The sequence below is a fragment of the Ascaphus truei genome, chromosome 7 (assembly GCF_040206685.1).
Source record: "Ascaphus truei isolate aAscTru1 chromosome 7, aAscTru1.hap1, whole genome shotgun sequence".
NCBI lineage: Eukaryota > Metazoa > Chordata > Amphibia > Anura > Ascaphidae > Ascaphus > Ascaphus truei.
The window spans coordinates 84530365-84542658 of record NC_134489.1 but is presented as its reverse complement, the minus strand read 5'-3'; the positions used below and the strand labels follow the sequence as shown (position 1 = coordinate 84542658).

The 12294-nt window shown below is 42.9% G+C and overlaps 1 protein-coding gene across 5 annotated transcripts in view; it reads left to right on the top strand.

Moving 5' to 3' along the window:
- The window catches only part of TANC1 (tetratricopeptide repeat, ankyrin repeat and coiled-coil containing 1), a 149367-nt gene that overhangs the window by 130402 nt on the left and 6671 nt on the right, over nt 1-12294 (top strand). For all 5 annotated transcript variants that reach the window (XM_075609307.1, XM_075609308.1, XM_075609306.1 and 2 more), the window contains 5 exons: nt 6708-6841; nt 8890-9013; nt 9408-9583; nt 10617-10749; nt 11838-11929. In XM_075609307.1, coding sequence (XP_075465422.1) covers nt 6708-6841; nt 8890-9013; nt 9408-9583; nt 10617-10749; nt 11838-11929 — 659 coding nt within the window. The remainder of the gene's footprint in view (nt 1-6707; nt 6842-8889; nt 9014-9407; nt 9584-10616; nt 10750-11837; nt 11930-12294) is intronic.

The following is a 12294-nucleotide window of genomic DNA, read 5'->3' as shown; positions in this document are numbered from 1 at the left end:
AAGATGCAGCGCTTATAGTGACAGCGACACGACCGATGCCATTAGTTGAATTTCAATTTTAGGCGACGTCGCTGGCTACAAGGCCAGTGATGTCAGAAAAGGGGGATGGCAGAGGCACGGAGAAGCTCCTGATTGGCCACAAGGGGAGATGACGGCGACAATGCATTTGTTTTGACGCAACGGTCGTGTCGCCGTCGCCGGCACTATAAGCGTAACCTAAGGATCAGCAAGGGCGTGCGGCAGGGAGACCAAATGTCACCAAAGCTTTTTACTGCAACACAAAGAATTGTTCAAGACATTAGATTGGGAAGAAAAAGGAAATAAAATAAATAAACGGTGAATATTTGAGTACACTACGCTTTGCAGATGACATTATTTTTGCAACAAGTCCAGAAGACTTCATCAACAAATCAGAGAACTTGCCGAAGCGAGTAATAAAGGGGCTTCCATCTCTGCAAGATCAAAGTAAAGTTCAACAATTGTGTCAACCCCGCAAAGATCAAAATAAGTGGGAAAAAACTAGAAGCCGAAGGCTAGCGCTACCTTGGCCGGAAGTAATAATTGATGGGAACGTTTTGGATGAAACAATAGGAGAATGAAGATGGGATAGAGAACATTTGGAAGAAACAAAACAATCTTTGAAGGAAACCTTCCACTGTGGCTCAAAATGAAAGTTTACGCGTGTATTCTGTCTGTGCTCATGCATGGATGTGAAACTTGGACGCTAAATGCGTAGATAATTCAGAAGCTTCAGACAACAAAGAAGTATGGAGAGATTTATGCTGGATATTACCCGAAAAGACCGAAAAAAGAATGAATGGGTTTAAAAAAATAAAATAAAAAGTCTGTGACATCATCCCAAGTGTGAATAAAAAAGGACCATTGTTGGAAAAAGATCGTACTTGACTGGAATCCAAGGGCAATTAAAAGATGAAGATGATGACCAAAAGTAAGATGGGGGGGGTGAAATCAGAAAATTTGTTTGAGCAACATGGAGCATAGAGGCTTGCAACCACAGTTGAAGATGATAGATGCACGCACGCAGAGTGGAGAAGAGGCCTTCATCCAGCAGTTGATTGACAAGGGATGAAGATATATATGTGTAACGGCTGGACCCCCCTTGTCTGACCCACCCAATCTCACATTGGCCCGTGTGGTCTAACCGGTCCCCATTACAAGGTCGTGTGTGGTGGTGCACCTGCAAGTAACAGGACTCCTGAGTCTCCCGCTTGGTATTATAGAGGATGGCAGCAGGACAGGTATCTGAGGTAGTGGTTACGAGTCCAACTTTCTTCATGTGCAGCGCCTCCACCTCATCAGGATCTATGCTTCCGCAGGGAGATGGTCCTGGTGAGGAACTCCTTCTCGGTGGTGACTGCCACTGCAGAGTAATCTCACACTCACACAGTGGGGTTTTCTTTGAACATGGCATCTTTATTTAGATTGGGATGTAGCAGACTGCCCCATGCAGCTACCGGCTCTAGCCGCACATCTCTCCGTGCTGTCCCTTTGCCAGGTACGCCCTCCCGTATTGAAGTGGGATTCCCTTTCTCCTAGGGAGATCACCACTGCGCCAGGTCCCTGGACACAGTGTGGCTTGGACAGACTTAATTGGTCACTCTGCTACCGCTAGTTACAGCACTAGGGTCACAAAAGTATTCCTCCAATCCTTTATGCCGTAGCATACATTTTACCAGCAGCTTCACACAACTGCCGGCTAACACTACACTAACTGACAGTGCTGTGCCCTTTATACCTCAGGGGGCAGGCGCATCTCTGATGTCACTATCCAGGGACTCAGAGCATACAGCCACTCCCCTCCTTACACAGGGCACCACACCAGGGTGTGAGGGAAAACCTCCATAACTACTGTTGGCAGGCCTCTATTTACCAGGACTTACTGCCAACAGGGAAGATGTACGCAGTCATTATTATGCATGGCTACATATGTATCTATATCTATATCTCTAACAAGGCAAGGCTGTCCCTCCTCTCATCGGCTCCGGGATCCAACTTCCACACGAACGGAGGGGGAAGCTGGGGGAGGAAGTGTGCCCCCCTCTCTGGTCAGAAGAGGAGGGAGCGCGTGGCCCCCGGAGCGGTAGAGAGAGGTAGTTGCGCTTGCTCTGCGAGAGGGTTCCTACCTTTTCGGAGCGGGTTGCCTCCTGTTGCATTGCCATGGGGGTTGACGGCAAATGATGCCGTGGCATCGTATGACGATGCATTGCCATGGCAATGTGACATCACGTTGCGGCATCTCATTGCCATGGCAACGTAACCATCATATTACGTCGCGGCATCATGACGCTGCTGGAGGAGGGCTGCTAGGCAAGGTAAGTCCCTTAACTGTTTATTTTTTTTACGCGGGATAGGGGGCGGTAAAGTGCTTAGCTAAATATATGTACTTGTGTGCCCGTGTTATGCCACTTTAGGTACCTTACGGCTTAGAGACGCTTTTCAGATATGGCCCTAAATCTTTCTAAATTCCAGACTGAAGTTCTTTATATTTTGTGTTGAACCAGTGGCGGATTTCCCATTACTCCCGGGCTTTGGGCGTCAAAATTTGGGGTCGGCAAAAATGTCCGGCCCCATATATATTTGCAACTCTCTTGGGCCTATCGGGCCTGATGGGAAGACACTTAGCTGTGGCGACCGCCTGCTTGCTGTCGCCCTCCTTCTCATTCTGAACCTCAGCGTGAAATTACGCCATGCGACATCGCGTTGGTGATGTCCGCTGCGTCATTTGATGCTGCGGGCGATTCAGAAGGAGGCGGCCGCCACAGCTAAGTTCCTTCCCATCAGGCCGATAGGCCCGAGAGCGTGGCAAATATATATGGGGCATTTCAATATAGAACTCAATGAGAATGAATAATAATAGTTGGAAAAACAAGCAGGCCATGTATTTATATAGATGTTGTAAGTAAAGACCAGTCTGTTTAATCATGAAACAAGATATTGATGTTTAATTATAAATCTACTTAAATGGCTGCCATTGTGTGTCTCGTCTGATCACAAGAACACCGATTAAATGAAATGACCATATGCAGAGCTTTGGAAACCTCACATTGTCTCTTCGTGAGTTCTGGCAGTACACAGGAAGAAGAGACCTGTGAGGTTTCAAAAGGTCTGATATAATTTTATCTATGAAGACATCTCTTGTTGGTCCAATAAAACGTGTTTTTAATGTAACCCAAATAAACACTTATTCAGCACGAATTCAGCTTTCATCTACATCACTAGTCACTGAAGTGTGTGCAGTCAGAAGCATGTTAGGTGTAAACACAAAAACAAAACCAATATGTATACATATTTGTGATTTTTTTTTTTTTCTTTTTCACAGTCCATGAATAGTTTGTCACATCTGAATTGAAAAATAAATGTTAATTTAATTCCCCTTTACTGTGACCCCACTTTGTTTAATGGGTTTGGTGTTCAAGCTTCAATATATATATTATATTTGTTGCGTCGGGGTTCCAAGGAACTTACAGCAAGATAATACACGTGAAAGGTTCTGGGCCAAATCGTGATACATCCACCATCTGTTGTAACCGTTTCTTAATGCTGCTGTCAAAACTCTGCACCTTTCTTGGAGCAGACAAAAACATCCTTTTTTTTTCTCCATGATTTAATTTAATCTTCCTGTCAGGATTGTTGGCTTTGGATCAAAGATCTGTCAGAGATTATTAGCTTCTCTTTGCCTTACATGGGCACTCCTGGCGACACTTTTTTTTAGTTTTTTAAATAAGTTTGACGCTGGGGTCTCCAGAACGGAACTGCATTAATTTCCGCTCCAGGGACCCTATTGCTTCCCGAAATACTTACCTCGTAAGGGGGTTCAGTAAGGGAGCAGCATAGCAGGGCTATCAAAATGGCGGTTTTAAATGTCCCACAAGCCAATAGGAAGGTGTGACTTCATCCCTTACGGCTTTTTATTGGCCCGCGTGACATTTAAACGGAGCTGTTATAGCGGGTCCCCCTTCCAAGGTAAGTATCTCGGGAAGCAAAGGGTCTCCGGAGCTAAAATCAACGTGGTTTAGCCCCTGAGACCCCCTGCAAACCTATAATTATTTTTTTTTAAAACCACACACAATGTGTAGCTTTAATGAGCTCTAGAAACGGGTCCTCTTATTTTCCTTCGTGCATGTTTTGCTGCTCATCTGAAATGCATTTTATTGGTAAAAGTACAAACGAACCCCCTCGTTGCCCAATAGACCTGCTACACATTTCAAAGCAATGTGCTGCAGGCGTCCCGGGCAGCAAAGGGTTAAGTGTGCAGAGCTGCAGAGTGCCCTTGTATCAGATTAGAGGTGGTCCTGAGCACTAGAATAGCCGGAATTCCTGAGCATAACTTTGCCATGATACTGTTTATTTAAGAACAGCCAGCTTCCGAATATGGTCAACTGAATTTCAGGGTGTAGCTCTCGAGCTGCAGTCATAATACATGGTAAACAACGGGCCATAATTATCAGGGACATTCTTTGTTTTATTGCTCCTTACTGTTGTTTCCTGCATCATGTAGAATCCAGGCCTGAGCACACTGTTTTACATGTTTTTGTGTCCCGCCCAGCTGTGTATTTAGGGAAGGTCCATCACAGAGCATTGTACGAGCACATGACACTGCAAAAGCGCTGCTGGAGATTGCAGTGCTGGATATAGTAGATCAATATAAACACAATTAATACAGTGGGTCCTCGCTCATCCGACACAATGCATCCCGCAAACCCCTGTCGGATAGCAGATTGTCGGAAAGCGGGACCGATGTTAACCGGTGGCCATTTCCGTCAGATACGCCAAACTTGCGGCGGATAATGCATTTTTTTATTGCATTAGCCGCCATCGGAAAACGCGTCCGACGGAAAGTGGGACGTTGTAAAGCGAGGACTACCTGTACTAGGAAGAGCTTTCCATCTAACTTTGAAGATATGGGACAGGGCTCTTCAGCTGGCTTCCTGCGGCCCACGAGGGATCTTGAACCCGCTTGGCATGCTCATTTTGTACTAGTTGTTTAGCCGGCTAAGTGCCGCTTTTCACACTGAATCTCACGTGGAAGTTTAGGTAATGTTAATATATATGATGAAAATGCTTCCGTCAGCATTTTACACGCATTTATAAGTCTGTATATGTATCTCAATGTATATCAAAATAAGCATGTGGCCTCTCTACTTCTAAATGTGATCTGATTGGGAAACTATTTAAAGAGCCCTGATATAGGGCAATATTTACTAAGCAGTGCTATTGCATTAGACACATCTCTGTGCAGGAAGACGCCTTACTGCCCATTTACGTTCCCAAGTCACAATGAACAGGAACGTTGCCTAGTACAGGAGGGGCAAAGTCCAGTCCTCAAGGGCCACCAACAGGTCAGGTTTTCAGGATATCCCTGCTTCAGCACAGGTGGCTTAATCAGTGGCTCAGCGCCTGATTCTGTTGTATCTCTCTAGCAAATTATACCCAGAGTATAGAGATTAGTAGCATAAGATGTATATCTATACATGAATACTTGCTAGGTATTTGTAACATATGGAGTACAACATCTAAAACCCAGTAGCTTGTATATACTGTAATGCTGTGTGTCTCTAAAGCGTAGACTGCAGCAATAACAGCAGACTAGGTATATGAGGGTAAGTGTAGGCACGTAAGTCCTATGTATCAGTCACCAAGGTAAAAATGGTAATCTGCATCTGTAACATGTAGATATAACCCCCCGAAGAAGTGTGGTTGACACGCGAAACGCGCGTCGTGAAGTCGGACGTCAAGCCTGACGTCATAGGAGTTCGACATTGCAGCCTTCATGAAAACGGCTTGTATACGGGTGTTACTTTTCCTAACTACTGTGTCCGCCGTGACCACTGATGATTATTCAATGGGAAAATGATGCTATCTCCGATTCTATCTACATGTTACAGATGCAGATTACTATTTTTACCTTGGTGACTGATACATAGGAGTTACGTGCCTACACATATATTCTATATATATTCTAATAGAAAACATAGATTGCAAACTATTGCAGGAGCTCTTGCACACCTCTGGATCACTTCAGCGCACCCCTGCATTTGGGATTATTTATCTCCCAGATGGAGCATTTGCAACAAATGTATTGGAAGAAAAAACTCTCACTGAAAGCAATAGAATTTCTATTATTTAGACGAGTCTGGTGCTGCTTGTTGTAACTCTTTTTTGCTCCAGTTTTGCATCTAAGAGACTTTGAAAAATTGATTGCTTAAAAAGAAAAAGCGCACTCCGATGAATGATTTCATATCTACTTATTCTTGTCGCTCTCTCGTCTGTTGTGTGAGTCGATGACCATTTGCCTGGTCGCATGTTTAATGTATTTGTTTGTATTAATTCTCCCAGTTGCACGAAGGTTGCCCTTTTATTTAGTGCGGGGGCATTGCTAGATTAAAGCTTCCCTGCAGCTGGCACGTCTTCAATCTTAGAGATTTATGGAAATACACTCCCCCCAGAGTCCTATTATAAAAAGCACACAGAGCAAAATACTTGCTTTTGTAGCCTCAGGGCTACTGGAAACATGCACAAGTACCCAGAGAGAAACACATTCAGTAGAATGCACTTTATAGAGTGTTAATTTGTTTCCATCTATTACTAGAAATGAGTGATACATTCGTTTGCCACGTCCCTCTTTACACCACATAGGTAGCTCCATATTAGTGTGTGTAACGCGTTCTCTCCTCTGGACCTTAAAGCTCTCACCGCTGCTGCTGGACGGGGGAAGCTGGAGGTGTGCGAGTTGCTTCTGGAATGTGGAGCGATCTTATCGCGAGTAAACCGGCGCGGGATCTCTCCGCTCTTCTGTGCCGTGCGACAGGGACACTGGCAGGTATAGAATCAGAGGCATTTACTGTGACTGGCATACTGGCAACTCGTCTACTGTATGTAATACTCTTGTGTGCAAAGAGAATGTTTTAAACTAGTTCCTGTGCCCAATTTCAGGGGTGTTCAACTCTAGTCCTCATGACACCCCCCCACCCCCCTACCAATGGGTCAGGTTTTAAGGATATCCCCGCTTCAGCAGAAGTGGCTCAATCAGTGGCTCAGACCGAGACTGAGCCACTGATTGAGCCACCTGTGCTGAAGCTGGGATATCCTTAAAACCTGTCCTGTTGGTTGCCCTTGAGGACTGGAGTTGAGCACCACTCCTATATCTGAATGGGGAGAGCCAATTTATCGTGAGTGCTACTGCATTACTACATTGAGGATGACTGTTCGTGTCGCTACAAGAATAAAACAGGTTTTCCAATTCGGAGAAATATATTCTAGTGTCCTTTCCATTTAACCTTAAAATCCAGGCTCAAGCTATTTCTTCTGCCAGACTGAACCCAATAGAGCCACAGTGGGGGAAAAACCCAAGAGACTCATTGGGTCCTGGACCACAGTTAAGCAAAAGTTTCTATTCCCCGGGTTGTAAATATAATGGAATTCGCACAAACGATGTATTACGAGTTCCCTTCAACTCTTTCTGTAATCTTCTTCTATTTTGTTTACTAGGCAGTTGACATATAGTATTCTCTATATTTAAGATGCCCTAGACCACATAGGTAAATAGCATAGGGGTAAAGGCACTGTCTTTGGAGGGGGTAAGACTTGGTTCCAAGCATCTGACTCTTGGATTCATTACGATCTCCTTGTAAAGAATTATATTATTTAATAGATGTGAAATTTTTCAGGGCAAACACTTGTCGTGCCTCTTAAATTCTTCATACAGTACAACTTGCTTATACTTATGCGGTTATATGAGGGAGAAAGATCATTTTTGTTTAGAAACTTTAGTTAGAAATTGGATGAGCGCATAGGGAACAGATTTCTGTAATATAGGCGGAACCAATGTATTAAACTTCCCTGAAAACTCCCATAAAAACTGGTCAAATAATATTTAGAATAAGAGGGGTATGAAAGACTATTGTCTCTGGAAGACATCACTATACAAATTCTAATGAGAGTCTGGCTCTTTGTTTGGATTCAGCCTATTATGTAGATGCAAAGATCTCCTTGTTATTTTTTTCCCCATTTACCCTCTTAAAGAGGAGACAGATCTATTCATTGCACTTCATACAGTTCTTGGGACAATACGCAAACTGCCACATAACGCCCACGAGTCTTCCAGTTTGAGATGTTCTGTTGGAACCACGCCAGCTTGTGTAATGACCTCTGCATCACTTTCTAAAAAGAACGTGCTACATTTTATAATAATGCAGAATAGTGATCTATACTTGCAGCTTCCCAAATCATCTACTGTTTAGTGTGTGTGTGTGTGTGTGTGTGTGTGTGTGTGTGTGTGTGTGTGTGTGTGTGTGTGTGTGTGTGTGTGTGTGTACGTACCTGTCGATCTATCTATATGCAAAGTAAAGGAAGATCCTTCTGTGTCTCCATAATTTATATGTATTATGTGGTCCCTTTCCTAACGTTTCTCTTATTCCCTTCCTAAAACTTGCAAAGGTGTCTTCTCCCCCAGCCCAAACCTTTCTTTTAATAGAATTAACCTACCCTCTTACTGCTGCCTCGCCCTTGGTACCAAGAGGCATGCAATACTGTACAGAGGAAAGAACGTGTGAAACCAAGACACTGCCCCTGTGTGGTTACTTTGGATACTTTTTCACTGCTGTATCTGCATATAGCTAAAAATACACCAATTTCAGAAATGTAGCCAGGAGAACTAACATGATCTGCTACACTGTACACTTCTTTTGCATTCAGTTTTGTAAACTGTAGAAAGAACTTGTAATGTAAAGACCAAATTCTAATTCCCAGATACAAACAGCCTCTGTAACTTCAGTCTCGTGCACTCGGCTCCTGTTTGGGGTTCTCTTTGTACGGCACACCCAGTCTGCATTGTGTAAAAACCGATGGTGTATTCCACATTACCTGTAGATTTCCAGGCTCCTTTTGCAACGTGGCTGTGATGTGAATGCGAGTGACAAGCAGGGCAGGACTCCGCTGATGGTAGCTGCGTGTGAAGGACACGTTGGTGCTGTGGAGTTCCTCCTGTCAGAAGGTAAGAAACTTTGGCCCGGTAACTGTGACTTTACATAAAACAGGAGCGGACATTTTGTTCCCTGAGTTAACGCCGCACAATGCAAAACCGCGTTTCATACTACATCTCGTTAGAATAGGGCTGTATGACGTTATTGTAGGATAACGTTGCGTTATTTTCCAATAACGTGATATTAAGGAGCAGCTTAACTATAATGAATCCCTACCTGGTTATTTTACTAACAGATCTATACAAAAAAAGGAAGGGAGGGGGGGGGGGAGAAGACGTGGTACATTGGTGATATAACCTTTAGCAGACTTCCCCTGACATGGAAACAAAGGGTTAACTCGGAGATGGTTCATGTGAAGGAGCGTGGCAGTGGTAACAAGTGCGCATTGTGTTTGCTTTATTCCAGGTGCAGACATTGGATCACTGGACAAAGAAGGGCTCACTGCGTTAAGCTGGGCCTGTCTAAAGGGTCACAAGGTGGTGGTCCAGTGTTTAGTGGAGAGAGGCTCCACTATCGATCAGATGGACAGAAACGGCCGCACACCCTTGGACCTGGCTGCATTCTATGGAGATGCAGACATTGTAAGCAAAATAAAACCTGTTTGCATCCTGCGTATGTATTGACTAGTTCAGAAGGTTCCGTTTAATTTATTAGCCTTTCAGTGATATATAAACAATCTTCCTACATTTTAAACGCAGGAATTCTGCTACTGAAATTCATATCTAATCTTTTATATACACATTGTGCGGATGCCAGCACTGTGCATTCCTTCTCTGAACACTAATGGCACCACAAAAAAAACATGTTATGCATTTTAAAGAGCAATGCCCTTTATCTGTTTGTATAAGGCAGAATAAGCTGAACAGTACTTTCATTGTTCTTGACAGAGGTTTTTAAATTATCGTTGACACTTACTCATTATGGGAGCTGCAGATGTTATGCAGAACACAATAGTACATTAGTGCAAGGGTGCTTAACTCTGGCCCTCGAAGACTGAGCCACTGATTTAGCCTCCTGTGCTGAAGCTGGGCTATCCTTAAAATCTGACGTGGGGGGGGGGGGGGGGTCTTGGGGACCTGAGTTGAGCCCCCCTGCATTTGTGCATAGTTCTAGCAGCTGTATCCACTAAAGATTGTGATTTTTATTTTATGTTATTATGCCAACATTAACTGAGCACTTGGACTCCATGCTGAAGTTCTGAAGATGAGTCCAATATACAGTAGTCTGAAACTCACACACTACTTTGTACATGTTGGGCGCTTACAACCTGCAAGTCATTATATAATTGTTTCATAAGTTCAAGCAATGGGGCAGGGGGGGTCATTGTTTTATGCAGGGGAAATACAGATGGTAAAAAAAAAAAAAAAAACAGATATTTATGTGCTAGAAATATGTCTCTTATTTTGCTTCAAGGTAAATACGAAATACAAGATAATAAATAATAAAAGTAGTTTGCATGGGATTGTAGCTTGAAATGTGCTTTTGCTCTTGATAATTTAAGCTAAGATTTGAGGTTTCTCTTGTGCGTTATTAAAAATGAAATATGCTGAAACAATATTAAGTGATACAATAAAAGGCCATGTCCTGCTTAACGTTTCTTTTCTTAATGTGCAGGTGCAATATTTGGTTGACAATGGAGCTATGATTGAACATGTGGACTTCAGTGGGATGCGTCCTTTGGATCGAGCCATAGGATGTCGAAATACAGCAGTCGTGGTTACGCTGCTTAGAAAAGGAGCTAAACTAGGTAACATGTAATTCCACCTCAGGGCACAGAATTAATAGGATCCTCACAATCAAAGCATTAATATTACATTTCCCTTACATTGAACGTTTGTATGTCATAATCTCTCCCAAAAAGGTGAGGGAACTCTGACGTGACGATGGGATGGGGGCGGGGCGGACTCAATTATTATTGGACATGAGCAATAACATGCATATTTATTACTATTTCAAAATAGTTTAGAAACCATTTTGTTGTTTTTGTAGATAATGATTATTCCAGTCTGATTGTTTTATAAAACGTAATCTAAAAAAATATATCACAATAATGCTATAAAAATTACCATGTGGCCTATGAAAAATGGTACAGGAACTACGTTCCACTGCTTCCCCCTTTAAAAAAAAAAAAAAAATAGAGACAGAGACAAATATAGTAGCGCTAATCCTCAAAGAAAATCAATAGAAATAAGCATCAACAATATATGTGGAAGAACTGATGCTGACTGAAATTAAGGCACACAAGGGGTTAATAACAGAAGCGTACCATAGTACAGAGAAAAGACATACAAGACATACACAACATATAACATGTATAGCCGTCCTAGATAATCCTTCCAGTAAAATGAGGGTGATGGTCCAATTCCTGCTGTGGGGAGAGGATGCTGCTCTCACAAGGATAAAACCAAATCCTGTGGGTAAACCTAAAAAGAAAAAGAGAGAGCGCAAACCAGAGATTTTTCTCTCAGGTTTAGGAAACGGATGTCATTTTCCTTCCTTGCTGCTTTATTGTGTTAAAGACATCTGTTTCATTCCGTTCTACACAAACAAATGCCCTCTCTACCCGTGTACACAGGGAATCATCATCGTATGCCCATGCAATATCCTGCTATCTACCATGTCACACTTCCTTATAGCCATTGAAGTAAATTCAGTGTATTACAAAAACGAATGCCTGTTTGTCTGACGTGTACAGTATTTACAGCCAGACATGGCAATCCGCTACAATAATGGATTTCCCCTTTTGTGAGCATTTTAGGCTATAATGAAGCAATGTGGCAATTCTGGCTTGTTTGTCTCACATTGAAAGCTTTTTGTGTTTTTTTCTTTTCTTAGGAAATGCAGCCTGGGCGATGGCCACTTCTAAACCAGATATTCTGATTATTCTCCTACAGAAGTTAATGGATGAAGGAAATATATTATATAAAGTGAGTGGGTTACAAGACATTTAACGTCTACGCTTTAACTGTGTGTAACATATTGGTTCCACGTCTTGGCCGAGCACTCAAAAATCAATGCAATAAAAACAACGAAGTGAAAGGGCGTAGCGTAGTCCTACAATGGCAGTGCCTACAGCTAGAGTCCCACATGGATATGCAAGTACTAAAGGTAGACAAGCTGGGCACCCTGAAGAATTTATAACCACAAAATCATAATGTCGACGTTTCGGTCTGAACTGGATCTTCATGAGCATGCCATGACAAAAATCCAGTTCGGACCAAAATGTTGGCATATGCTACATATATGATTTTGTGATGATCAATTCTTCGGGGGGCAGCTCGTCTTCTCTTCC